General features: G+C 42.9%; 1 protein-coding gene across 1 annotated transcript; it reads left to right on the top strand.

The window, feature by feature from the left end:
• Positions 1 to 864: 864 nt before the first annotated feature.
• On the top strand, positions 865 to 24177 carry TWSG1 (twisted gastrulation BMP signaling modulator 1). Its single transcript, XM_053962961.1, has 5 exons — positions 865 to 954; positions 2942 to 3107; positions 10122 to 10221; positions 13799 to 14065; positions 21677 to 24177. Exons 2-5 carry the CDS (start codon positions 2985 to 2987, stop codon positions 21856 to 21858), a joined length of 672 nt encoding a protein of 223 aa, XP_053818936.1. The 5' UTR covers positions 865 to 954; positions 2942 to 2984; the 3' UTR covers positions 21859 to 24177.
• Positions 24178 to 27907: the final 3730 nt, after the last annotated feature.

Below are 27907 nucleotides of genomic sequence, written 5' to 3'. Positions count from 1 at the left end.
TCTTTAAGGACACCGGCCCTGTGGATTTACCTCAACAGAGTGGCAAGCGCTGGAAAAAAGGGATGAGACGAAATGCGGTAGTAACGCGATGGCCCCGTTTCCCTCGCCAGAGTCTAGCTGCCTCCTGGGAAGCCCGAGAGCTACTCTGAGTTTCTGGGAAGCCAGCCAGGATTCTCTTGTGTTTTTCTTCTAGGGACCAAACTTGTTACCTTGGTCCCTTGGAGCTTGGCACGTGGGAGAATAAAGCCGCCGTCCAGCTACGTTTTAGAGGTCCTGGGAGAGGTTGTCCGGAAGCCCAGGGTCCCTTCCCAATGCAGGCGGCCCCTGCCCTCGGGCACCTGCACCTTCTCAGCCATCAGGGAAGTTCATCGCGTTCCCCGCTAGCGCTTCCAGCGGCGCTAACCCCCGATTCCTTTTCTCCCGCCTCCCTCCGGCACGGGAGCGCTGCCCCGAGCGCCCTCTGCTCCTCGCAGCGGCCGCTGGGCGAGACCCCCGCGCCCCGCTGCTCCCGCCCCGGCTTCCCGGGCTGCCTTGCCCGCCCGCAGAACCCCGAGTTTCTGCCTGCTCGCACTGGTTTTGCGGGGGGACATTCCCTCGTCCTCCCCTGAAGAAGCCCCTCTGGAGGCAGTGGCCTGGCCGTGCCGTCCCGTCCCGCTAGGCACGGTCCGGCAGCAGCTCCCGTGCACCGGCCCCTGCCTCCGCCTCCTCCTTCTCCTCCCGCCCCGCTCCGCGCAGCCGCCGCCCGCCGGGGCGGAGGGTCCCGGGGGGAGGGTCCCGGCGCCTGACGGTGCCCCGAGGCGGGGCGATGATGCGAGGCCGCCGCCTCCGCGCTGCCTGCGGCCGAGGGGGGAGCAGTGGGACGAGGCGCGGGGTTGCTGCCGCCGCCGTCGTCGCCGCCTCCGGAGCAGCGAGAGCCGCCTGCGGAGCGCGGGGTGCCCGGCCCGGGGCCGCCCGGTGAGCGCCGCCGGGGGAGTGGGCGGGGGGCGGCAGGGATGGAGCCGGTGGCTGGGGAGGAGGAGGTGGAGAAGGCGGCGGAGCCGTGGCTGCTTCTTTGTGGCAGGAAAGTTTCGGTGCGGCTCGGCGCGGCCGCCCCGCTGCCTGCGTGCCTGCCCGAGGAGGAGGAGGAGGAGACCCGCTCCCCGTGCGGGGCCCCGCCTGCTCCGGGCCACTTCGGCGGGGGGTGTTCTCCCACATCTCCCTCCCTGTCACCGGCCTCCCGGCCCCTGGCAGTGCCATCTTTGGGGCCCGGGCCTCTCGGGAGCTGCAGCGGGGACGGGGAGCCGAGCGCGGGTCGATCGGCCGGGGGGGGGTTTTGGGGAGTTTTCCACCCCGGGTGCGATCCCGGACAGAGAGGGGGAGCGATGCTGAGCCGGTGCCGCCGGGGTGGCCTACGGGAGAGGAGGAGCGGCGGGCGGGGGTCCCGCTCCGGGGGGGACGCCGCGCCGGATAAAAGTCTGGGAAAGCAGCGGTCGGTGAATCGGAACTGGAGCGGCGAGGGAGGCCGGGGAAGGGGCACCCGGACCCCGGTGCGCACCCGAGGGCTGTGTGTGCAGACGGCATCGCTCGGCCCGGCTGCTCGGGACCCTTTATGTAACGCAGCCCCGCGCCCGAGCCGTGCGGGAGCACGCCTGGATCGCTCCCCTCGGCAGGCAGCGTGCTCGCCTCGGCTCCCGCGCCCGGGATGCGGCACCCGCCGGGTCTGGGCCGGCAGCTGCAGCTGCTGGAAGGAAGCGTTATTGGCTCCGGATGGCAGGGAAGGAAAGCGGTGAGGGAAAGATCTCGTGTTCTCCCTGCGTGCCCCTGGGTCTTGCAGGGGGGTCTCCCCAGCAAAACTTGGTACAGATGGCGGCGTGCCCAGCTCAACATGATTCAGAGGCATTTAACAACCATTGTAAGGACTAATCGGACACAGACTTTCAATGTCCGGATCGTGCCCTCCTTTTCCACTTTTTTGCTCATTGAGGGTGTTGGGTTTTGTAGTTCATAAAACAGAAAAACTTTTGTAGATACCAAAAGAAAGCAATCCAGTGTTCCATTAGCATTCTTTCTCTCTTAGGAGAACAATACAGGCTCACTGTAAGCTTGCCCAAACATGGGCTGCCTTTTATTATATATTGGTACAGTGCCTGGTGCAATAGGTCCTCTTTTGGCCGGGCTCACGTGCAAAGCGCAAGTAAAAACTGAGTGGCACACTGCTAATCGTGATATATTTGTCGCAAATACCACCTGCCGACAGGCTGGCGTTTCACAAAGGGAAGAAAGGTGGAATGCTTTGAACAAATCCAGTTCCTGTCTGTTTGATGTAGCAGATGCTTGTCATCTCTGGTTGACCTTAGACACTTGCTTGGCTCTTGAAAGTTACGTTGTTCAAAGTGTCTGGTACTTTTTTTTTTTAATGTTGTCTGTATATTTTTAAAAAAGAAGTCAACAACTTTGTGACTGGGTTGATAGCCTGTGTGACATCTAAGAGTCCATGTGAAAACAGCTGCCTGTCTGCATTAAAGATGACAGGGGCAACTTACCTTGTTGTAAAAGGTTGCTGTATGGCCTTGGTCCTACAGACCTGTGTGTACCTTAGCCTGAGGAGATGCTACACAAAACCCATCCTTCTGCTTTGGGCATTTACAAAATTAGGTCTCTTTTGGTGGATTTTCTCATCCAAGACGTTTTTTTATCATCACTGCCTATAGGATGTCATATTTGATACTGCAAACTTGAGATTGCTCTCCTCAAGTTTATTGCAGTTTTAATCCAAAGGTACAATAACAGAAAGCTTTGTACAAACAAGTTAGCTGGAGGAGGAGGGGTTGGGTTTGCTGTTAAATACCCCAATTTGCATTTTTTTTTAATATTCATATTTATTGAAGGAACTGAAAGGGGGAATGGAATAGAATTTAACTTGTGTTCCAACAGCCTTTTCAGTCGCTGGTTCTTGTTTCAGTGCTGGTTGAAGTACTTGTGAAAATTGCTCACCTGCAGGAAACATGAGGTCACAGTACATCACAGCGCCCACAGTCACTGTCCTTCTGTTCCTGCTGTGGATCCCATCATCAACAGGCTGCAACAAGGCTCTCTGTGCCAGCGATGTCAGCAAATGCCTGATACAGGTACGGGTCCTGTGTCCTCCATCTGCTTTCGAGCGTTCAGAAAACAGTCCTGAAACTGCGTCCTGAAAAGATACAAATAACTGGTATTTTATGTTAAGTAGTGTCTCTGTGAAGAGGTTGGTTTGATCTCCTACCCATATAAGTGCAGATTTACAACCATTTTATAGACAGAGAATACCAAGTGCATATTTATACAGGCATGTTTGGTTTTGTTTTTTTTTAACTGAAACTTTTTCAGTCCAAGGATTATGTCTGTCTGAGATGTTCCCCTTAACTTTCAATTTGTCCAGTTCCTTAAATCTGAAGCAGAGGGTCAGGAGTTGACACCTGAAGCTCTCCATAGCATCAGGTTTGTACAGTGAATTAAAAGATGCCTAAAAACCAAACCAAATACTTATGAGCTGAACTGATAGGAAATGGATGTTAAATTCAGATGCTGCTTTTGACTCACTGCATGTCTGTACTGTGAAAGAAACAGAGTGAGACCAGGTTGCTCTTCTTAGAGGAGTTAGGAGTTGTGGTGTGCAGCAGAACAAAAGGGCCTTTTCTAGCAAAATGACAAGCAGTTCTGGTAGCTACCAAGTATTTTTTTTAGTCATGGTAAACAGAGCATGCTTCTTGACTCCAGACTGAGAAAGGAGGCTTCATGTGGTCAGCTTCAGCTTTTTTTAAAAGCAACTGTTTCCTACTGCCTCTTTGTAGATTGGAAATGCAATAACAGAGAGCACTAATGTCATATGGCAGTAAGATGTGAGTGTGCTTACTGTAAATGCATGGTCACAGCCTGAAAAGAGATGCAGAAGTGGCCTCAAGCATTTCCATGTTTACTTCATTTCTCTGACTTCTGTTTAAAATTTGTCTGGGTTACAAATGAAAACACTTGCCAGATTCACAAATCCATCCTGTGGAATGAAAACTGACTGTAGGCTGAACCATCTTCTTTCTGGGTCTGCACTGCCTTTGCTTTAAAAGTAAAAAAAAAAATAAATTTCTGCTTCTTCCAGCCCCACTACAGTTTGTGGAGCTGTTAAATAAGGGAGCAAGAATGAGGCTTCTGATTTTTACCTTTTCAAACAGAACTCCAGTGGTTTTGCTGGCATGTGGACATTGTGCACTGTGACAAACTGATGCACTTATAAGCACCTTCTCTTGCATTTTTAAAAATCAGCTCTAAGATTGATACCTGTAAGAAGTAACATGCTAATTATGGCATTGTATGTACGTGGCACTTAAATAGTAAATCCAGTGGTACAGATTTGTTGATTCAGGGGAAAGTCATTAGTCCAGGTGCTGGATTTCAGTCCTGGAAGCTGTTGATCTACTGCTTGTTTTTCTGTAAGCAAAGGTGACAACAGGGAAAATGTTTCTCCTTTTCTGGTGCCACTGATGGAGTCGACCATCTGTGAAAGACCAGGTATCTCCTCCTTGAGAAATCATCTCTTATCGAGTCAAGCTTGAGACAGCAAGCATTTAAACTTTATTTTTATGAGCTAGTCTGAATAGAGCACAGCCCAGGAGGAGTGGAGTTAATGCTACCAGAGTCCTTACTCAGCTGGCAATAAATGGCTGAGGTTCAGCAGTGCATGGAAGTGGCTGGTATGCTTTCCTTGGTTTATGTTGGCATCTCTGTAGCAACACAGCCCTGTGCATGCAGAGAAACCTCTGAACTGCTTTACTTGTGGTAGATGTGTTCTCTCTTACTTTGTACAGGTGATGTGGAGTCCCTTTATAAAGCATTTCCCTAAAATCAAAATCATATGCAATTATCTGAGACCCTAAAGTAGCCTAGGCCATGTGAGTTGTGTGCAGTTGCCCGGGAATTTCATTTCCACCATCTGGCTGCTGTCTTCCTGCACACAGGCCTGACTTACCAGTCAGTATTCATTCTTTATAGAAGAACAGATCAGGTCAGACTAGTCTGATTGTGGACAGGAAGATATCATAAAGCTTTGACTTAAAGCAATTGTCCTCTTTCTTCTTGGCATTTTTGTTTGTTTTAAAACTTTAGTACTGTTGTGGCAGAAGTGCTGCACTGGTATATGAAATGCATGTTCTTTCCTGGATAGGTATGCAAGTAGAGTATATCCATGTGCTTTTTTTCCCCTCTAAACTCTTCTGAAGGAATCTGAACTTAAAAATAAAATACCATGTTGAGGGAGGTTGCTTGACTATTGCATGACATTTTTCCCTCTCCGGCTTTTATTGCTGTTCAAGTTCTCCAAAATCCATATCTTGAAACCAAGATAATGTCACTCGGAGACAACCAGGGGAGCAAACAGATTGTGAATGTTTGTCATCTGCATCTGTGTGCAGAAAGTGAAGCTGCCCGTCCTAGAGACAGGGAGACAAGAAAGCTGCTCTCTCAGAAAGCATACGGTTAACATAAATATTTTTGCCAGCATGGCTAGAAGTCAGTGCAGTCATTACTGCCACTCCTTAGGAGCTCCTCTGCTTAAGGGTGGTCCCTACATAAATATTTATTTTGTTAGATCCAGAACAGTGCATGAGATCAACAACTCCTGTGGATTCAGCTTTCCCTTTGCGTCCTGGGCTCTAGCTTTTATTGGTGCTCCTCTTTTTCCATAAGCAAAGGCCTGGAAGAAAATAGCTTGAGGCATCTCTCTGCATAAGCTCAGCCTTCACTAAGAAACTTTGTGCCCTCCTTAATTGTTGAGAGAGTTGTGGATAAGACTTGGGAGTGTAGAGAGTGAGTCCACAAAATTAGTTTGGCCCTTCAAGGCTCTGGCTGTAGCTCCTTCCCATGTCCCTGGGATTGGGGATTGGAGTCCATGGGCGACTGTTGCCGTGCAGTCCAGGTGGAGCCCTGGGTGCACATGGAGCGTGTGCTGCAGTGTTTATTGAGCACATCTGCTGTTGACTTGGCCGCGTGGGTTGTTTTGATGTTTCCATGTGTGGAGGAGATGAAAAGGCCAGTTACGCTGGCTGGGTGGGGGGGAGGTGCATATTGTGTCCTTGCAACATGGAGGAAATCCTTGAAGGCAGAAACCTTGAGGATGAGACGTTCCCACAATTGTTCATAGCAAAAGGGTTTGAGGCGAGTCCCAGGCTGGCTCTTGAGGTGCAGAGCTCCCGGCAAGAATCAGGCTCGGGTGGAATGTCAGTGTTGGGCTGGAAGCTGAGCTTTGCTACCTCATCTGCAACAGTGCTTTGAACTGTTGCTGTGCATAGGAAACAAATGGTGTTATAATTCAGGCATGGTTTTACAATCCTTCTAAAGAGAGGTTGTTTTGTGGGGAAAACAGGATTTTGTCTCATGAACTCTACAGACCCGCAGCCACCTCAGCTGGTGTGGTATCATTCCAATTAAAATCTCTTTTCATCTGTCTTTTTTGCCTCCTGTTAATCTTGTGTACAAACTTGTCAGCCTGAAAGGATTTCCAAGACATTTTAGCCCTGTGGTATGAAATAAATGCCACTCCTTAACTTCAGGGCTTCACCATCTAAAAATTACTTCCAGTGTGTGTTGTAGCTGCAGTACGTAACCCGGTTGGGTTAACAAAACAGTTCTGGTTGGTTCAGTTCCAGGAGATTTTCTGTTATTAAACTGTTCTAGGAAAAAAAGCTCTCTTTCACTCTCCCTTCCAGTTTGCAGAGAGGTTTCCAATGCCTTCAGGTCCTACTTCTCCCTGCACCAAGAAAATATTCTCTGGAATTTCAAGAAAGCTTTGGAAAAAACTCAGATGTTAAGCACCTTCTAAAAATTTTTGTTTGCTCTCTGGAGCAAGAGTATCTTTATTGTACAAACATGCCTACTTCCTACTTAATGCTATATTTTTAAACTGTGAGGCTTATTTCTTGCCTAGCAAAATACATTCTCCGATGTACCTTCAGTAGTTCAGCTTGGGAAGTTGCCAAGTTGACTTATGAGTAATATTTTCTTCCACTGATGCCTCACCACCCCCAGCTATCAACAAGGAACGTTCCTTATTCTGCCTTGCTTCACCCATGTCTCATGTAAGCATTCTTTTAAAAAGATGTGTCTTGTACCAGTATCCAGTGCAGATGAGTCAGGCAGGAGGACTCAAAACTGGTTAAGGAAACCATGGATGTGCTAACAGATATAGGGAAAAACATACAGTTATTGCCCCAAAGTAGCAGAAGACTAATTAATTAGGTTGTTCTTTCTTCCTTCCTCTCCCTCCAACTTTAAAATAAAGAAATGATAATGAAAAACCAAACAAACAAACAAAAAACCCCAAACAGCTACAAAAAAGCTTAAATATTGCACTGCTCATGGGCTCTTCCTGTAAAAACAAACTGGTTACAATACTGGTAGGTGTAAGGGTGCTGGCCCCAAGTCAGTGTTCACACACAGATGCTAAGCAGAACTTTTTGTTAACAGGTTGCAAGTGCAGAATTTAAGGTTACATTTAATTCTCTGAGAATACTTTTCTATAAAACCGAAACAACTTTAGTTTAGTGAACTTTCTGCCTTCTACTCCTGCATTACATTTAATAGTTTAGTGAGAATTGCCTCCTCCCACATGCTGGCCTGCTGGTGTCTTTAAAATGTAAAAGTTGTTTGCCCGGTTTTACTGTTGAAGAATAAATTGGATATTTTTAATGCTAAACTCATGGTTATTTTAAAAGTTGTTCTATTCAGGCTTTTTATTCTAAAGGCTGACAAAATCTGTTTATCAAATGGTAGGAGAAATGTTTTAGAAATGCATCATTAATTCACGTAAGTCATCTTTCTAAGTTTGTAATGTCTCCTGTGGTGGAAATTTGTACATAGTTTGTTAATCAGCCTTTTACTTGGAAACAGCACAGTTTGTGTGGAAACAGTGATAGGTGCCATTCATAAATTTTGAGGATGAAAAAGTAATAAATCTTAGTAGTTTTCCACTCTGTAAATAAAAATTCAATACTTGCAAGGGCTGCCTATTGCAGAAATGTGTGTGGAGCGGGGGTTCACTCTCCATCAGTCAGTGGGGCAAACAGGTCACAATAAACTCTACAGGCGGCAGCGTTTCTCAGCATTATGTATCAAAAGCAATAGTTGGTGAATTTTGTTTCTTTGCTGGATTCAAGATGACTTATGATGTAGGATGAAGTAAATGGAAAATAAGGAATCATTTATATTGGATTTATACATGGATACGTGGATTTATACTGCCTTAGTAAATTGTAGCTTGTCTGCAGCACATTCTAGGGCTTGTTCATTTTTAGTCCAGACCTGGGAGACTTGCAGCTCCATTTGCTGTATTCTGGAGGCCTGTCCCTGTACAGACTTTGCACTGGCCTCCCTCTCTCAAGTGCACTCCTTGGTCTTCTGTGTGCCCACATGAGTTGGTGTGAGCAAGGGGTGGCCACTGTGCAGCTCAACAGGCTGTGGATATTTACAGTTGCCAGTTTTGCAGAGTAAAGAGAGAAGAGGGGTCGTGCATGATCAAGTGCAAGACTGCACCTTGCTGTGCCTTGGAAAAGTGTTCCTGACATTTGGTATAAAAACATCTTCTTTCTCCCCTACCTTGTGCTTCTTAACAATAGCAAGCAAAGAATTATTTAAAAAGTGGAATTTTGCCCAATTTGAGCTTTTCTCCAGGTGCTTCAGAAATAAACCTCACTTTGCAGGTGACATTGGTGCCTGCCACCAATGTAAGGAGAAATGCCCCTAACCCAGCTGGGGTGGAACCATAAGTGGAGACTCCAGGATAGGAGAATCTCGAACCAAACCACCTTCCTGCCCTTCTCGCCTGCCCATGAGTGTCTCCTGCAGTGTGTCCCTCCTCTGCCTCTGGATAATGGGATCAAAGAGTGGAGATGGGCATAATCTTCCCCCTGGCCTGGTGTGTAACAGATTTGCCAGTGGCCCTTCCAGTAAAGCCAGGGGTGGAAAGATCCCGTGGTCAGTGTTTCCAGTAATGGGATTTTGTTTTCTCCCCAGTTGTGTGTAATGTGATAGTTAGACAGACGTCATCAAAACCAAAATCTTAGGATAACCAAAAGGACTTCTTGGCTTGTCTGTGTTTTGTGCTATGATGTAATTCACGGCTGTGAATTATTGTCATGCAGCCGCAGTCTTTTGGCCAAACTGGAGTTACTAGTATGGATTTGAGTTAGAGGGAAGGAGACCCACCTGGATTTTAGATTTTCTTCATCCATGTCGGCTTTTTCCATGCTTTGAGGTCCACAAGTGTGTGTCTCCAGCAGGACTGCTAAACCAGAGCTTTTGGGTTTAGGTAGTACAAAGAGAAATATTTGTCTTTATGCTTCCATGCCTTTTCCATCTTTTTAGGTTATTAATGGTTAAAGAAAAATACTTGTGGACATCATTTCACATAGAGGCTCTAGAAGTCTTGTAGGTATCCCAAGGTGTCAATTTGGGGGGAAGAAGCATAGGGTTGTTTTCATAATAGCAAAAATGAATCATCTAGACCTGGGGTGGGTGGGAAGGGGGGAAAATCTGGTCACTAATGTTGCAAACAGAGAGCAATGTGTAACAAGTGTTTGGAGATACAGAAAATCCTGTGGTCAGATGACTTAAACTGGTAAGTTCCTCTTAGAATCCAGGGATAGGTGTGATGGTAGACATCATGAATGTCTAGAGTGGGCACATGTGGCTTATAGTAGCTTTCTTTTTTAGTTAAATTATAATGTACGGTCACTATATATAAAGAAGCATCTGTCTCCAAGTTTCCTGTTGTGATGGGAAAACATTCAAAGACCTTGTAGATTTAGGCATGCACATGCACAGAATTGCACACACCTTTCCCATGAATAGGATTTTTTGTCTTTTAAAAGCTTGCTTCAGATTTCTCTTCAGAATGTCACCTTTAAGGAAAAAAAAAAAAAAAGCAAACTTGCAAAAGATCCTTTTGTAAACTTGGATTGGTTTTTGGCTGGAGTTGTTTCACCGTTTACTCACTGTCTTAGTGTACTAAGCTTTTTTAATGCCCTAATTTGAGTTGTGGCTTGAGGAAAAATCACTCTGCTGTGTAGTTATTTTACATCTGGGATTGCTGCAGTGTAATGAGTGTCTGTTGATTCCAGGAGCTGTGTCAGTGCCGCCCTGGGGAAGGGAACTGTTCCTGCTGTAAGGAGTGTATGCTCTGCCTGGGCACACTTTGGGATGAGTGCTGTGACTGTGTTGGTAAGTTTGCACTTTTGGGGGGACTTCCTGCTTTTTTTACATTGCTTTCTCCTGCCACATGCTGAGCTCACAGTCTTAAAATAGAAGTAAAACACTGGGACAGAATCTGTGCTTTAAGCATCTTACAGCTTGTTGTGTGGGTATGGAATAAATTACTGTGGAGACCCAAACATCTGAAGGCTGTGTCTGCTCTATGGAGCTGGGGGTGGCAGTAGTCCAGGTATTGCTTGTTAAATGTCATCATAGCTGATTATTAATTTTGTCTCTCCAACATAAAACTCCTGTTTGAATTGTCATCTTGAGGAAACTCCCAAGTACCTGCTTTGTGGGGTTGGATGCTGTGTTTCTATTTCTGTGTTTCTGAAGGTTTCTACCTGTAAAGGGTGCCTTGACAGGTACAGCCATGGGACACCTTTAAGACTGAGTTGGAACTACTAGTAAATATGCATGGCCCAGTGTTTCCACTGTTCTTTTATTTACAAAAATAGCTCTTTGTGAAGGGTGAGAAAGAAGCAGACAAGGCCTTACTGTAGGACTAGATGGCAGTCTTAAAAAGGACACATTGCTGCTGACAGGTGGTGTTCAGAGTGCCCAGATCTTTGCAAGTGAGTTCTGTCCCAGCTTAGGAAGGTTGCATTCTAGTTCCATTTCTTGTTTTATATGTAACAAAAGCTTCATCTTCCTGTGGTTGTTGTAAGTCTCCCTGTGCTGCCATCCAAAATCTTAGCTTCCATGAAAGGGATGCATCTTGAGTGTTGTACCTGCTCTCAGCTTTTTTAGATCGGTTTTCTCTGAATTCATGAAGGTGATTAGTGTCAAAATGCCCATTTTTAGTGCAGGTAATTCCCCTAGTTTAGAACCCTTGGGATTGTGAAGTCCACATACGAGCTTCTTTTCATAAATCTGCAGGTGACTCACTGTGCTGCGGCTCTTTCCCATAGTGTTTTCCAGGAGAGGAGTTAACAAGGCTTCAGGTTCAGTTTCCCAGTACTGAGTAAAATAAAACTTCTCCTGATGGTTCTTAGGGTGCCTCAGACCTTTTTTGATTCTATGGGATGGTCCTATTCTTCTTCTCTTCAGTGTAGGATCATCCTTGCTGTAGCCTTATTCAAATGAGGAAACAGGAATACATGCCATACCTGACTCCCTAGACACAGTTCTTTGCTGATACCTGAGCTGATATTTTAAGTTTCTTTATAAGCTGATCATGTCTAATGTAAAAGCAGGTAGATTGTTGTGTCTTACAGATCATGTCTGCCTTGAGGGCAGGAATTACCTCCTGTCCTCCACCACTAACTGTACTGGTGCTCAATTGATGCCCTTGTGTTTGCCCTCCCTTCTCTGACAGGGAAAAACATGCTGGAGGAGGGAGAACAGCAACAAGTCCTCCATTCCCTTTGAGTTAAGCTCTTCTAGTCCCTTGTATAAAGGCTTATCTGCTTCCATCATTTTAATAGCCCATTTTTGCATCTTCTCATCCATTCCAAAGCAGTAGTGTAGACATGTTTGATCCTTACAGGTTGCTCATAAGTTAAACTTTTTAACCAAAGCTGCTATTTTATAATATTTACTATATAAAAATATTATTATTATTCAAATGTTTTTAAAAACAGTAAGAGTGAAGGATATGTGTGGATGAGCATTTACCCATTAAACTATAAGCAATGATTTTTTGGTACCATCTTAAGGTAATATTTTCATACTGCATTGATACGCACACAAACTTGTATACATTCTGCAGGATTTTGGTAAACAATCTTGATGTTATTTTTTTTCCTTTGTGTGTTCTTTTTATCAGTGAAATTTATTTTCTGAATCCTACCTGGCAAAGGTCTGGTCTGACAGGTCTAGAAAGGCCCACTGGTTTCTGTTTCACAACATTAATACAATAACATCAACTAAAGCATATATCCCTTGATGTATCTGTACAAAACTCCTACCTGGTTTGATAGCTTCCTAACTGATTTTCAGATGGTCATCCTTTATTGCAATTGTATAATCAATACAGTGCTTGTTAAAGTATTGCTAATATTAGTGCTTATTAAAAGGTGGAAAGAAAGGGATAGAAATTTTTTATTAAAGCAGTGAATCTAGAAAGGTCCATGAAGAACAAACCTAATTGAGAGGAGTAGGAAAACAATAATGTACAGTAGGGTGTTTGTGTAAGTGGAATTATTTTTTAGTATAACCTGATATTGTTTGGAAAAGGGTTTTTTTTTTTTTCCTACTCTATACTTGGCTCGCTTTTTTATAGGAACAGACTGTCGTGGAGTGTTCCTATTACCAAATGCTGTTAATGCTAACCACTAGCTTCAGATTTGCTAGATCTCATGCTAATTGCCATGGACAAACTTCCCTCTGCTTTGTTCACTATGGTAATCCATCTACTTAGGTTGAGAAGATTATGGGTTTGTATAGGGCTCTAGTTAAACACAATTATTTGTGAAGCCAGAGTCCTAGTGGATTTACAGGGCAGGAGATACTTCTCTGGTTGTATGAGGCAGGTAGACTTTGAACATTCATGTCTCATATCAGTTTAATACTTCAGGTAGTGGTGTGCTTTGCAGATGTACCTGTCTAAACCTGTGTCTGTGAAACTACCCAAAATTATATCCAGATGCACATGAGGAAAATGGATTTGCCTGTCTCTTGACAGGTAACTTCTAACTGTTTTATTCACTCCTGAGTTTAACATACCTATGCAGATACAAATTTTCTTTTTTAATCTTGGTAGTTTCCACAGATCGGACTTAAATTGAAATACCCTTTGGTTTAATTGCTAGTAATAAATATTAGTGTTTAAATGGTTAATGAAAAACTGGAACTGACATTGCATATCACAAAAACATTTTGTAGGAATTGGCAAAGTGAAAAAAGATTGCAAGATTTCAAAAAAGATACTGCAGAAGATGTTGAAAAATAATGAAGAGGTAACCTAGAAATAAATGAGTATTTTGCCTGTTGTGACCCCTCCAGCTAAGTAGCAAAATGAGGTTCATCTTGGCTGTCTCTACACAAGTAAAGTAATTCAGACTCATGCTCTGTCCTGATAGTGATCTTTGTATCTCTGGCAGATGACTAAAAAGACCTAGTGTACTGCTGCAGCAGATGAGATGGAATACTTGAATAATGATCAAAAGTTTCACGTACCTCAGACTTATCAAGATACTCCCTTTGTTCAGTCCTAACCTTGCATTCCAGATTTATGCTCCTATTGATTATACTGTATTTTGTATAATCTCTTCTCCCAGGGAAAATAAACCTTCCACTGAACCTTCCATTTTCTAAGCTGTACCACTGACAGGGAAGCAAAGTGCTGTTCAGATGAGGTTTTTCTTTTCACAAGTCACAGGTGTGTTTTGTAGAAGTCTGAACTATCCAAAACCTGCTGTTATGGAAAACTTGTCCTGCTGTATTTGATAGCACTTCTACTATTGGGCTGAGAGTGGGATAGATATGAGAGAGTTCTGTTCTGTTCAGCAGAAAAAAGAAGCAATTTTAATTCTCCAAATATTTCTACCTGTTTCAAGAAGAGCTTAGGGAGTTCTGTGTAATTTACTGTTTGTTTCCTCTGCAGGTATGTGCAATCCTCGCAATTACAGTGACACACCTCCAACATCCAAGAGCACTGTTGAGGAGTTGCATGAACCAATTCCTTCCCTTTTCCGGGCACTGACAGAAGGGGATACTCAGCTGAACTGGAATATTGTTTCCTTCCCTGTGGCAGAAGAACTGTCACACCATGAGAACCTCGTCTCCTTTTTAGAAACAGTGAACCAGCCACAGCATCAGAATGTCTCTGTTCCAAACAACAATGTCCACACACCTTACTCTAGTGACAAAGGTAATGAGTGTAGTGTCTAAATCCTAGCATCTCCTCTTGTCTCTTCCAGGAGCCTTCTCAGTGCTATCCTATGCTTCTGTATGCTCGCTTCTTCTTTTCCCATAAGAATGTATGAAAGGTTCAGCCTAATTTTGAGCATGATATAACAGAAGGAGTGAGCAAAGGTGTTGAGGAACGTGGAAGATGGTGCTAAAATAACTGACGCTCTTAGGACACTGAACAACGTGAATTTGTCTCTATAATTACTTCTGTGGCATGAGGCAGTTTGTTCATGTTGTTTCATGTGCACTGGCAAGGTATGCTCTCTGACCTAGAGACAGTTACCTGTAGCTTAGGAGACGGGACAGACCAGAAACTGAATCCAAATTATGTTTTGGTGCAGAAGCAGGCAACAGAAACATGGCTTAAGAGGTCTGAGAAAACCAAGTACTGTAAGCTCTCTTATCTCAAACAGTTGTTTATTTCTTTCATCTGAGTTGGCATAACTTGAAATCTTTAGAGGGATGTTTTGTATGAAATCCAGGATTAATAGTAAACCTAAACAAGATTAGAAGGATTGATGAAGGAAGGATATGTGACAGACTGTCTTCAAAATAAGTAACTTGGTGGTAGGGGTTGAACTTACAGATTCATTCCTCCTATTTCATATTAAGTTTTTTATATTCTTACCTTCAGTTTAGAAAACAGACTTCAGGATACTGTTTGCTGTGGTTGGGTGGGGGAAAGATGAGAAGTTTGAGGTAGTGTCGACAGTGGTATAAAAAAAAAATACTGTCTGTTTCTTGGTTTCCATACTAAACCTGAAACACTTTTCTCTGCAAATCATTACATCAGACTTTAAAGAATCTCATAAACAGTTCATAGTGGAATTGCTGCTTAACAGGGGAAAAAGAGCATCTGATTTATTAGTGCAATTAATGCTTTGCTTCCTTCCCAACGTACACTTTAAATATTCGTAACCCATATGTTGCTGTTGTGATGGCCCTTTTATCTTATCAATAAAAGATACCCTAATTGATGGACATGCTGCTTTTCAATATCAGTGTGAACCATTGACCTAGTTGTGTTTCAGAGTAGGACTGCTGCTGATTAAATGGAACCATAATGGCAACTTTTCTAATTTCCTTTAGCTGAGGCACATTAGAAAAATAAATTAATTCCAGAACTAGGAAACCAGATGGGCAGAAAACATCTCATTCATATGTCTTTGATGTTATTAAAACGCTTGCTTGCCATTATGAGAATAATGTACAAAGTCATGTAAAATGGAAAGCCACAAAAAGCCCTGTGTACAAAGACTACAGTACTTACAATTATAAATTAAACTCAGGGGAAAAAAATTATGTTTGGTACAGCCTTGAATGTATCTCCATTGTACTTAGGTACTGCAATCCAGATGGCTGTTCCCTGACAGTCCTTTACTACTGTACCAACAGGATGGGCTAATGATGGTTTTGGATTAAACTTAGAATTTGAATTGCATTTCAAGGGTGTGGACCAGTTTTGAGTTCAGCAACACAGACAAATACATAACACTGCCATTTTTTCTTAGTCAGAAGTCCCCTTCGTTTCTTTTACTAGGAACATATTAGAGATTAGGTTGAGAGAGCTCTTACTGGAATGATGACAGTCCAAAAACAACAGTTATATTTGGAAATAGTTACCAAATGCCACTGGCTTTCAGGCCTCAGCAGACACTTAAAACAGAAATAAATGTCAGAGCCTGTTCTTGTAATCATTGGCTATGCCTTCTCCATCTTAGTGACCAGTGAAGAACTGAAAAAGATAGAAAATTACTTTCCACATCCTATTCTTATACTTTTAAGTATTTAAATATGTAAGCCTGCCAACGAGTCTCTTTTCTTGGTCAGAGTGTAGATAACTTTGTAGTGCTCCGCTTTCTCAAAAATCATATTAAATTTTGCTTTTAAAAACATTGATGATTTGAGCATTGAGAACAGAGGAGGTGGAAAGAAAAATTAGTGTCTGGCCTTGGTCAGTTGATGTTTATTATGGTGGAAGCAGGACAGCTGGACATCCAACAGCGTTGGATGTTGTGTGAGCCATGGGGTAGCATTCTTTCTAATACTGTTTTTCTGAGCTCATTGGGGAAGCCATAATCAAAAGGTAGAGGGGTAGTAGGTTGGGACTGAAGAGCCTTGTGAGCATGGGCACAGTGAGGTGGCTGAGGAAGTTCCTGGAGCTTGATGGCTTCTGCCCATGCAAAGTTCAGTCACACAATCAGGTCACTGCTTTAACAAGCTGGAAAGTGTTAGAACCACTGAAAGAGAGGGAGGTTTTGTGAATGTGTATGTGTGTGCTCAGTGGCAGTAAAAATGAGTATAGCCTGCAGTGGGAGAAACAGACCATGTCTTTGCCTTTTCCTTCTCCCCAAAAATGCTGCTAGGCTTGAGGGCAGGTCTTACAAATGGAGATACCCTTAAGGTGATTGCTAAGCAGTTGTCTCCGAGGCTGTGACAATCAGGGATTTGAAAGAATATTCCTGTGAGCAGGAACACAGATGCTTTATGTTTTCTTTACAGTGCTGGGCCTCCTCCATTTTGTGGTTCTTCTGTGGCTCCTTGCATGCTTCCCTCCAACATGGTGTGCTGGCAGCAGCCGATGGCATGGTCTGTAAAGGGAGAGGGGCTAATGAGAGGTAGATTTTGTAGGGGGACAGTGGTCTCTGTGCTGTCTTCTGGAATACATTCCAAAATTTGTAAAGGCTCTGCTTACAAATAGCCCTTGTCACGTAGTGTAACACAGCTCTGATTTCAGCTTTACTGCGCATTCTCGCAGGGATCGCCATTAAGCTGGCCCAGGGTGCCAGACTTGCTTGATGCAGTTCTGGGTGAGTGCCAGGAAAAGCAGCACCAGCCACAGGAACCACGAGCTTTGTGCCTGAGCGGCGTGAAGCCACCGCCACCGCCTGGGAGGGCGGCTGTGGAGCCAGGAGGAGGTGGGGTGCAGTGGGATATAAAGAATTCCTTTCTTGCCCCAGCCTACTCTGAACCCAGCCACCAGACCTTGAACTTCCCCGCTATTTTCTTAATGGGTGTCTTCCCTTTCCTCCTGTGAACTGACTTGTAATGTTTTAGCTGCCAAAGTTATGCATGCGCTGCTGGAGCTGCTGTAGTTCTTTGTATCAGTTGTTTCTGGCACTTGAGCCTCTACTTCAGAGAGGATTGCGATGGTTATTAATCTGGAGCTACAATTTGTACTTCATTCTCTTTGCTTTACTTCTAGCTGATACCCTCAGAGCTCTGAACTGGGAGTTCAGAGATTTAAATAAGCTTAGTTGTTTCAGATGATGACAGGATGTTGGTGAGAGGGACAGGGGAACTAGACAATTTTTTGGCAATTTATAAAATCTGTGTTGTAGTTAAGGGTTTCTGACTTAACACTGTTTGGTGACACAGGGGATGGTGTCTGGTCTGCAATTCTGCTCCCCTCCAGTGCAGCAGGGAGAGGAGAGCTACAATTCCAGTGAAGAGACATCTACCTCTGTAGGTAGTCTAGGAAGATTTTGTTTTAAACTGTTTCTTTTTATAAATTGATTGACACAAAATTGACTTGTCCAAAAGTAGTAGATTATGTAAGTTGATTGTTCATAAACAGTTGCAGGTTCATCTCCTTGTTCTTGTTTTCCCAAGGAGGGTTGGAACTAGATGATCTTTAAGATCCCTTCCAACCCAGGCCGTTCTGTGATAAAATGGTATGACCACTGGATGGACAGTTACCTTTTTAAAGAACTTTTAGAGTTACCAATAAAGTGGCCAGCAGACAGTGAAGTTACACAGCACACATAACTTCAAAGATCCCATACAGCAAATTATCATTAACTGGGAAGGTTCTCTGAGTTGCTAAATTTTTCTATATCACACCAATACAGATAGCTTTTTAGCAAAGCCTAGTAGTTTCATCTGTTCACTTTTAACTTAGACGTGATTGTTGTTTCTCCTACACAACCTTCACTAGGTATGAAGTGTGAGGGGAAAAAAGGTGAAAAATTAATGTTCTGGGGAAAAAAGTTTACTGCTGCATCCTTCTCCCCCCCTGCATCTGCAGTCTGTCATTCTTAGGGTGTGAAAATTGGCAAAACGCAAATGAGAAAGCTGTTACTGCACTAAGTAATATTGTTTTTATCTACACTGAGGGAGCCAAGTGATGACTCAGTAATTAGCTTTGTGAAACAGTTTAAGTACTCTCCCAGATCCCAGCTGAGCCTGTAGGTATGTATTTTTTTCCCCTGTGTAACTCTCTTTCTGCAGTCTATAGAGCAGGATTTGGTGCTTATGGGAAGGAACTCTCCCGCTTTCAGTAATTCAGCCTCTGCAGGAGCACAGAGGCATTGCTGAGGAGGGGACCAGGAGTGCCCTGTGACCAAACAAAGTGCACCCTGGACAATCTGACTTGTTCAGACCTGGCAAGTCTTTCAGTGAGCAAGACTTCAGAAACAATTTGGTAACATATAAACAGAGCACATCCTCCAGCTGCTTACAGGAGCTGCCTGGGACCAGATGGATCTACTGCTAGCTTTGGCCTGCCACATGCAGTCTGCTCTCTCCCCTTTGCAGCATTTTTGTACTTGTCCTCGAGAACCTAATCCCCTTGACTTGTGTGCAGGTGGAAATAAACTTTTTTCTCTTCTCTCCAGTCAGTCAAGATTAACGTCCTTGGTTGTCACTGCCACCATAATAAGATTGAATTTTGGCTTTGGTCTTGGGAGAGTGATTCAGGAGACCAGTCTGCAGTCTCACAGGAGCTGACTGATGCCACCTAGATTTGCAGAGTTATAGGCCAAGTGCTGCTGCTCCTCTGGCCTCCTTTATCCAGAGAGATGTCTCCCTGTTCAATGTCATCAATCTTTACATCCTAGAAATCACAGGCTCTCCTTCCCCAGGAAGTTTATTTCATTTCTGCAGGCATTAGCTGATGAACTGGGGGCTTCACCAGGACTTGTGAAGCAGTACTAACACTGCTGAGGCTGTCAGAGATGAGGTTAACATGAAGGTGAGCACAGATGTCTCCTTATGCAGAAGGAACTGGACATTCTCTGGTGTGAAGACAGCCTGTAAATGCTGGGAGCAGTTATCACACCTGAGAGTGTGCACAGCTTTCCTGACAACTTCCCTGACCTACCTTAGGCTTTCTTTTGTGTGTTGCAAGTTGGAGTGCCATGATCAACAGATAGTGAGCACTTCTGGCAACCCCTTGGATGGTTGATTCCTTTGAAGAGCTGTTTCACTCCAATCTGGAGATAGCCATGAATCATTTTGCCTTCTCAGGTTTATCCAGAGACTAAGTCAGTCGGCTGGAGATGGCATCGCAGAAGGTGATTTTGCAGGAAGAAATCTTTCTAGATTAGCCAGGATTGCCTGTTTCAGGGAAGAGGCTCTGTGCCTCCAGCTGACACCTTCTAAGACTATGTATGGAATTTAAGATCAAACTTAATGTAGTCACACTTCAGTAGAAAACTACCAAAAAGGTATCATAGGACTGAATACAGATTAAGCAAAAGGATATAAAGAATATAAAGAGTAATGTGCGACAGAGGCTTCTGTAAGGTTCTTGTGCTTGAACCCCAGCACTGACTTGGATGACTGAGGGGACATAAGTCAATATATATATATATATATATATATATATATATATATATATATATATGTCAATATATATAACAGTACTGCCTCAAGACTTGCTTCTACTTTCTCATCCCTACCCTTCCATTAAAACTTCCTGTGAGGAGTGAAGGGTACAGATACCTAGGGCTATCTGGGCTTTCTGAGAATGGATGGTGTGTGCTTCTTCTTGGGACTATGGCAATCTGAGCTTTTTTGTCACTGGTGATGAAACGTTGCCAAGTCCTTGTGCATTCCCCATAGAAGCTGGAGCTGCTGTCTGGCCTCTGAATGCCTTCTTGCCTTTGAGGATGTGGTGGCTGCATCTCCCTACTGCTTTTCAGCTTTGGCTGAGCACTTTAGCTGCATACCTATCGCTCCTTGCACATGGTACTATAGCATACACTTCTATTCAGCTCTTTCCTCTTCCTCTCTGTCAATCAAACATCCTTATTGAAGCTGTAGATATGTTGGTTATTTTCAGGTAGAGGTTTTGTTCTCTGAGAACTCTATTCCTCTGGTTGCTGTGCCTCAGGATATATTATAAGGGCTTATATATACAGAACTGACAAGAATGGGACAGGACTTAGACAGTGCACTTTGTTGATGATCCCAGCAATACTTCAGGTACTGCAAGATTTGACAACTGCAGGTTTACTTGAAGCACAGCTTTTCTGGGAGCAGAAACTGCTTCAGCTCTGGGTCTGCCTCTCCTGCCCAAGATCCCTATTGCCTGGATTGCACTGTATCTGGTGTCTGTAAGGTGTGTACATCAGTTTGGAGCCTGGCCAAGGCAGTGGATACTCTTTTGCTTTCAGTGGGCTGGCAGCACATCCTCTGACCTTCTTGCAACTTCTTTTGGCAGTAGCAAAATAATTTGACAGTGGTCAAAATCAGTCATTACAAAAAAAATCAAACCAAACCCACTGTCTAGGTTTACTATTTAAGTTTGGATTATTTTTTTGTAATCCAAACTAATCTACTGGAATGTAGATCAGTGGGTTTCTCCCAGGTGTACCATGAGTAGTAATAGGCTAGAAAGCCCTTTGACATCTCCTGCTTACAAGTTGGTCTGATCTGCATGAGAGAGACATTCTTATTTGCAGACAGCTGCCAGTTGTGATTTCCCCAAAGTCTGCCAAGTTATGCTCTGGGTAAATGTTATGTAATCATGGTCCTTTGGAGGATGAACCAAGGTTTTATGGTATAATCACCTGGTCAGTACAGGAAAAAGGTGGTGGAATCTGCCAGCTTGGAGAATTTGAAGTGGACTGAGGGGGGGGATGGTTTTATTTTATAGTTGTGGTGAATGCCTTAGCTCCATTTTAATGTTGCAACACCAAACTTCATAGCATTTCAAGTAATTGCATGGGTGTTAGAAGCACGAAGTCAACACTTAGGCAGAAGAGGTTTCTTAAGATTAGTAGTAAAGCTGATGGTGTTGCTAAAAAAAAGGAAGAAAAAAGTGTGCAGTTTCATGCTGATGAAAAAATTATTCTCTAGCTCTGTAATTTAATCTGGTTGAAGATTATTGTGGAGTTTGGGGGGGGGGGAAGAAGCATTTACAACCAAATAATGGTTTTTGATTTTTTTTTTAAATAACTTCTCTAAACCTGAAGTTTTTTGTGGTAGCATATTAGCTTCAGAGGACACATTCCTCATTTTTGGCATAGCTCATCCTTACGCTCTTGTAACTGGGGGACAAAACTCAAAAACATTCTTGCCTGTGAATAGAGAAGTAAATTAATCCAGGAGAACATCAGAGAACAGGTTGAGTTCTAGAGGCTGAAAATTTGAAGTTGATAGATTTTACCTTGTCTCTCTCTGCCTTGCCTCTCTGCTTTTACTGTCACCTTTTTTCCTTATGCCTCTTAGTCCTGTCGGTTTGCAATCATACTTCTAAAGCTGCTCATTTAACTAATTTCTAACTAACCTTTAAAAACACTTTAAGACCTTTTAAATCAAGTTTTTTTTTCCCCTCTTGCTTTAGAACACATGTGTACTGTGGTGTATTTTGATGACTGCATGTCAATACATCAGTGCAAGATCTCTTGCGAGTCCATGGGAGCTTCCAAATACCGATGGTTTCACAACGCCTGCTGTGAGTGTATTGGGCCAGAATGCATCGACTATGGCAGTAAAACTGTCAAATGTATGAACTGCATGTTCTGAAGCAGGAAAATTGTAATATAGCAATACTGAGGCCAAAGTAATCTCTCTCGGTTAAAGAGACTGGGATTGCAAATACTGCATTTTGGAGGAGTGCCTGCTGGTTGCAATTAAATGTACCTGGTTGAAAAGAGGATGTATAAAATCAGAGAACATTTTTTTCTATTTTTTCTTTTTTTTTTTTTTTTTTTAATTCATGTAAGCGAGGCTAACTAGTAGATGTTTAAACACTATGTTTTAAACTTATTTTCTTTATTTCTGCTCAAATGGTACAGTCATGCTCATCATTACTGTTCTGATTGTTTTCCTTTGATTTGAAAGTATTGGCTATACTGGTTTTCAGAACATAGTACTCTATCTTGTAGTTTAGAGTAGGGAAACTTTTAGAATATGGTGATGAGATTTCCATTATCTAAATTCAACAAATAAATAAATGGCTGCTAGGTTGGAGGGAGGGTGGATGTTCTTTAGGGGCTGGGTTTTTGGGATTTGGTTTCTGGTTTTGTTTTTTAATTTTATTATCTTCCAGTTTTTGAGGTTAGCTTTTATTGTGGAAGTGATATTTGGAGAAAAATTCAAATTCATGCTTTCTCTTGAAGTTCAAAGAATGGGCTGTCATGGATAAAATCCTAACTTCTTAGAAGGGCTGCCCAGCAAAACACCATGTATGGGATACTTTTCCTCCAAGTTTCATCTGCCCTACTCTCTTTTCACTGGGGCCTATGATGCATGATTTATGCATTACACAAATTAATCTTTTCAGTCTTCTCTTAGATCCCGAAATAAAGCTGTTAAGTGCTGTTGCATTTCCCACCTTTTGCACTGTTCTCTAGGGTTGCTACACCCTGAACACTTAGTCTAGTAAAGGAAACATGAAAGGCTATGATAGATTTAATGACTAAAGGAATAAAGAATGAAATGATGGGAACAAGCAAGTGGTACAGGTCTACCAGCTGAGCAGCTGGCAGCAAGCATGGTCCCATTTAGTAATTTCCTGTGAATATTTATTCTAAAACATTTTTATTATTGTTAAATTTCTTTTTTTTTCCCATAAATTTTTGACAATGAAGAAGGGAATATGTGTCTGCACAGGCAAAGTTAAAGTGCTCTGAGTTTAGAACATTGTCCATTTTTCTAAGTAAGAGTTTTTATATGTTGACAGTTACATTGCAGCTACTATGACCGATATAAGGTGTCCACTGATAATGGTACTAAGTACAAGAATAAAGTGTATGAGTAGTTAATGATCAGCTTTTCGTATTTATAATAATGTAGGTTTTAACTCCTTCAATTTTTATGCATATATGCATATGCAAACACAAAAAAAAACTTGACTATTCATTTTTCTCTCATTAACCTCAGCTAGAGGGATTAAACTGTTTTCTAGTTACACCTGTCTATCTGTACCATGTACACATGAAAGCAGTCATGCTACATTTATTTTGTTGAAAAAGTTGCCTGAATGTTTTTTCTTTTTTCCCCTCATGATACAGTTCTTTCAATAAGATGGAATAATAATGATAATAATAAAAGAAAAATCTACTCTTGTTAAATAATGTTACTTTCTTCAGTGTCTTTTTCAGCTATAAAAATGTACTTGAAATATGAATGTTATTGTTTTGAACTAGTGGATAATGGAATGTCTTCACACTTTAAACTTACAGTTAATTGATAAAAGATCATAGACAAAAATAGAAAAACTTAGCTTATAATGGGGGAGTTGTTCTTCCTATATTTTACAACTCATATTTTCTTCTGCTAGAATTTCTTAAAATGAATGGAGAGGAAGAATATGTTAAGAGTACCTGTGACTGTTTGTAGCTGGAGGGTGATACATCAATGTTCCTGACCAAGACAGGCGACACATAGCAATCAAGCAAGCAGGAGGTCATTAATGTGCTTCAGATTTTTGCAGTCTTAAATTATTGGAAATATGAGGGTAGCTCAGAATCTCCTTGGGGCAGGAACAGGGCTGATGTTTCTGGTCAGGCACCTGCTGCCCCATGGATCTGTGACACTGTCTCCATTTACATCCTCAGAATTTCACTGTGAGGTCAAATCAAGTGGGAGGGATGGGGGAGCAGCCTAACAGGTGTCCAGGAAATGCTGTGGGGAATGGCATAAAAATGTAAACACACTTGTCTGTAGTGGCCTGAGAGAAGGTAGTGCACACCTTTTGGGCTTGCCTTACTTTTTGTAATTCCTGATGCTGTCTAGAGTTTGCTGAAAGTGTTTGTACACAAGTGTCATGCAGCAACACCCGGTGTATTTTATGATGATGAGTGTTTTAAGAGGTATTTTAATAAAATGACATTACTGGTTCTCATGTGTTCTTTCTCAAGAGTTTCTCAGGGAACCATTACCAGGAAGCATATTACAAAAGTTACTGATCTAGATGGACAGAATAATACTGAGAATTAACTCTCCAGCAGTTTTTTCCATACCTAAAAGTGTTGCTTTGAAGTATTTTTCTGTACATAAATGAAAAATACTCAGAATGTTCTTTCTGAAAAACCTAACCATTTTAGAAAGTTGTTTATTTAGTCTTATTAATTTTGTAGGAAAAATCACAATTTATTTTGGGGTCTCTTATTTCACCCTACATCTGGATAACCATCAAACCACCACCTACATAAGAACATGTTTTTAAAACTTCTTTTAGTTAGGAATGTTCTTCGGGTAAAGCATTGGCCACTTTTATCACTGTCCCTTGGGATAAAATTGTATATCACTGAATGTAAAGGGAAGAGGGAATTCATATAATAAGAAATTATACAACTCCCTAGTGTGTTGGGGGTCTGACTGAAAAGGGGTGCAGGGCCTTTTGTTATTCTTTCTTTAAAAGTAGAAAAAGGTTTTGTTTAGTTACTTTGGGGTTTGGGTTTCTTTTGTTCAGGTTTTTTTAGTTTGTTTTTCCTTACAGACACTTGAGTACAAAGGTCATTGCTTTCCTGTAATTTCTTAAGGTTCCTGACTTGCTTTTAGTATGCTTAATGGATTTCACATCTAATTCCAAAAAAATTACTATAAGAACACCTGCTTGTATCTTTAATAATATATCTATGGTCACTCCAGTGTCCCTCTCAAAATTATGGCTATTCAGATATCTGGCTCACAAGCCCCTCATCCTGCTGGCTGGAGTGACTTAAGTTTGCTGGCAATTGCACAGTGACACAGAGACCCACACAACACGGATACATTCCGGTCTCTCCAGCCCCTTGACCTATGGTGCCCTGTCCCACGGCTGGCACTTACACCCTCATGGGCAAAGCCTGGACACTCATAGCCTGGGAGGAGCTTAATGAGAAGAGAGGACAGACTGTGCTGATGAGCACAATACCTGCAGAGCACAGCCAAACAACAACCTAACATTTTCCTGTTGGATGGTAATGTCTGTTGGGTTTGGCAAAAGGAACACCTTTACCAAGGCTTGATACATTCCCTTGGCACGGCATCTTTCACCCAATCACCAGTACATCATTAAAATTTGTGCTACTCACATGGGAAAAAACACTTGGATGCAAAATCTTCCTAGAAACAGAGCAAACCTGATTCAGACAAGTACATCTAGTATGTAAAGGTGGCCAAGTCTCAAGTTTTCTTACACCCTTTTCATTGCTTAAGTATTTATAAATTTTCTTCCTACCGCAGAGAACTTGGAATTATTTGGCTTTGAGCAACCTGTTCTAGTGGAAGATGTTCCTGCCCAGGGCAGATGGGTTGGAAATAGATGGTCTTTATGCCTTCCATCCCAAACTATTCTGTGATTCTGTGGCTCCATAATACTGCTCATAGGAGTTGCTTAGGCAGAGTTCAACATCATACACCTTTTTGGCTCTGTTCTCCTGCTCTGTGGTAATTTCTATGAACAACATACTTTCTCCTTCAAAAGGCATGAACTAATTTACTACTTCTAGGTTTTCCTGTTGTATTTTCAGGCTCTCATTGTTTCACTTACTTGTTTCAGTTTGTGGCCAACTAGTTTCTTTCCTAAGCTAAATATTTTTATGTTTGCTGTGTATTCCTTTATTGCTAAGGAGAATTGCACAGCATGTCTGAAATTATCCCAGAATGATACAACCCACGTAGACTCCCATCTGTCCAAGACAAACTCAACTCCAGAACTGGCTTTCTTGAAGTAGTAGTAGGAGGAAGGAATTATTTATTAACATGACTATGCCTCTTCCCTTTTCTTTTCCTGACCAAATGCTTTCTGAAGCTCCCCTCCATTATTATTTTATTACTTTTATGAAGCTCAGGTACATCAGTGAGACTGATTTTCCAAGCAGAAAGCTTGCCACCTCAGAATCCTTGCTTCACTTTGTCTTTAAACCAGAAAGAATTTACTGAGTGAATGTGGGGCAAGCTGAGGGTGTAAGAAAGTGCCTCAGTCTGTGTAAGTTGGTCCCAGACCACAGTGAATTTTGCAAGTCAGAAACCATCCAAATCTGTTTCACATGGCAGTAAATTGGTATAGTCAGCACTGCGTACAATCATTTGTTTGTCCTCAAAATCTGGGAGAAAATTAATTCTGGGCTCATTAGCTGATGAGCCCATTGTGCATGAACTTTTGTTGGCAGTGGCCTCTAATAATACACATTCTTCAGAGCTGAGAGTCTCTGGCCACTGTCACTTCAAGCGGAGATCCTCCTGGGCAACCGTCTCCAATTACTACGGGATGTTACAGAATTAATCCTTCTCTCTTCTTTTGCTAGGAGTAAGGTGGCCTTTATATGTAACAAAAAAGAAACACATTAGCTGTGATGTTACATTAAATAGCCTGGTGAGCCCTTGCTGTTACACTGTTTCTTCTGGAGAGGAGGAGGGAGGTTGGAAGTTGCGAGGTTATGTAATAAGTGGTGAAGACAATATCCCTGTGCTCCAACACTAATCGGAGTGTTTACAACCCTCCCTTTTGTAGCTTCCACTGAATAGCACAAATTCCCGTGGGGGACCTTTTACATTACCGCAGGAGGTGGCACAAAGAGCTCATTCGACAGGGACTAAGCAGCATTGAGTCTCAAGTGAATAAATGGAGCAGGTGGCATGCTGCCACAGTATTAATGTGTCCAATAGGCCGGGGATTATGCTCCAGGCTGTGGGAATGAATCGGCCCTGCTTCTGACTGAAACAAATTCCCCTGTTGATGAGCAATCCTGAAAGGGATTCAAATTACGCAGGTGCTCAACGTAACAGAAACCTGCATTGTAAGAGGCAAAAACCCCCCACAAAATTCCTTATAACATCACTGTAAACAGGATGCATCTTGAGATGGGGATGTGTTCCTTGGCACAGGTCACCTCAAGCAGCATCCAGAGCCTTTCTCCATTTCTCTTGCATTCCAGAAAGCGGTAGAGAGAAGTGGGTAACTCCTCTCAGGAGGTCAGATTTGTTATGGTGGATGAAGCCGAAGCCTTCATGTGAGCTGAGGAAGAGGAATTCTGTCAGCAGTAACATCACATGGAAGGTGGTCCAGATGCCCCCACCTGTGGGGCTGTGCCTGCTCCCACACTGAGACTGATGGCTTGTGGTGTTTGCTGACCTCCCACTCTGACCAGTGTAATCTCACAACTCACTTGGCCATACCCATCTTTAATCACTGCCAAAAGAATCTCAAAATAACAGAATGGGTCAGGTTGGAAGGGACCACAGGGGGTCACCTGGTCCAACCTCTCTGCTCAAGAAGGATCATTCCAGAGCACTGTGGATTGCTATGTGCATTCCAGGACTGTGTCCCCAGATGGTGCTTGAATATCTCCAGCAAGGGAGACCCCACAACCTCTTTGGGAAATCTGTTCGAGTGCATGGTCACCTGCACGGTGAGGTTCTTCCACATATCCAAGTGGAACTTCCTGTGAATCAGTTTCTACCTGTTGCCTCTTACCCTATTGCTTGATACCACTGAGAAGAGCCTGGCTCCATCCTCTTGGCATCCTCCCTCCTTCAAATACTTATAGACATTGATGAGGACCCCTCCCAGTTGTCTCTTCCCAAGGCTGAACAGTTCCAGCTCCCTCCGTCTTCCCTCTATATAATAGAGATGCTCTATCTT

This window comes from Vidua chalybeata, chromosome 1 (assembly GCF_026979565.1).
Source record: "Vidua chalybeata isolate OUT-0048 chromosome 1, bVidCha1 merged haplotype, whole genome shotgun sequence".
NCBI lineage: Eukaryota > Metazoa > Chordata > Aves > Passeriformes > Viduidae > Vidua > Vidua chalybeata.
Note: the sequence above shows the minus strand (reverse complement) of the source record. Positions and strands in the feature narration are given on the sequence as shown.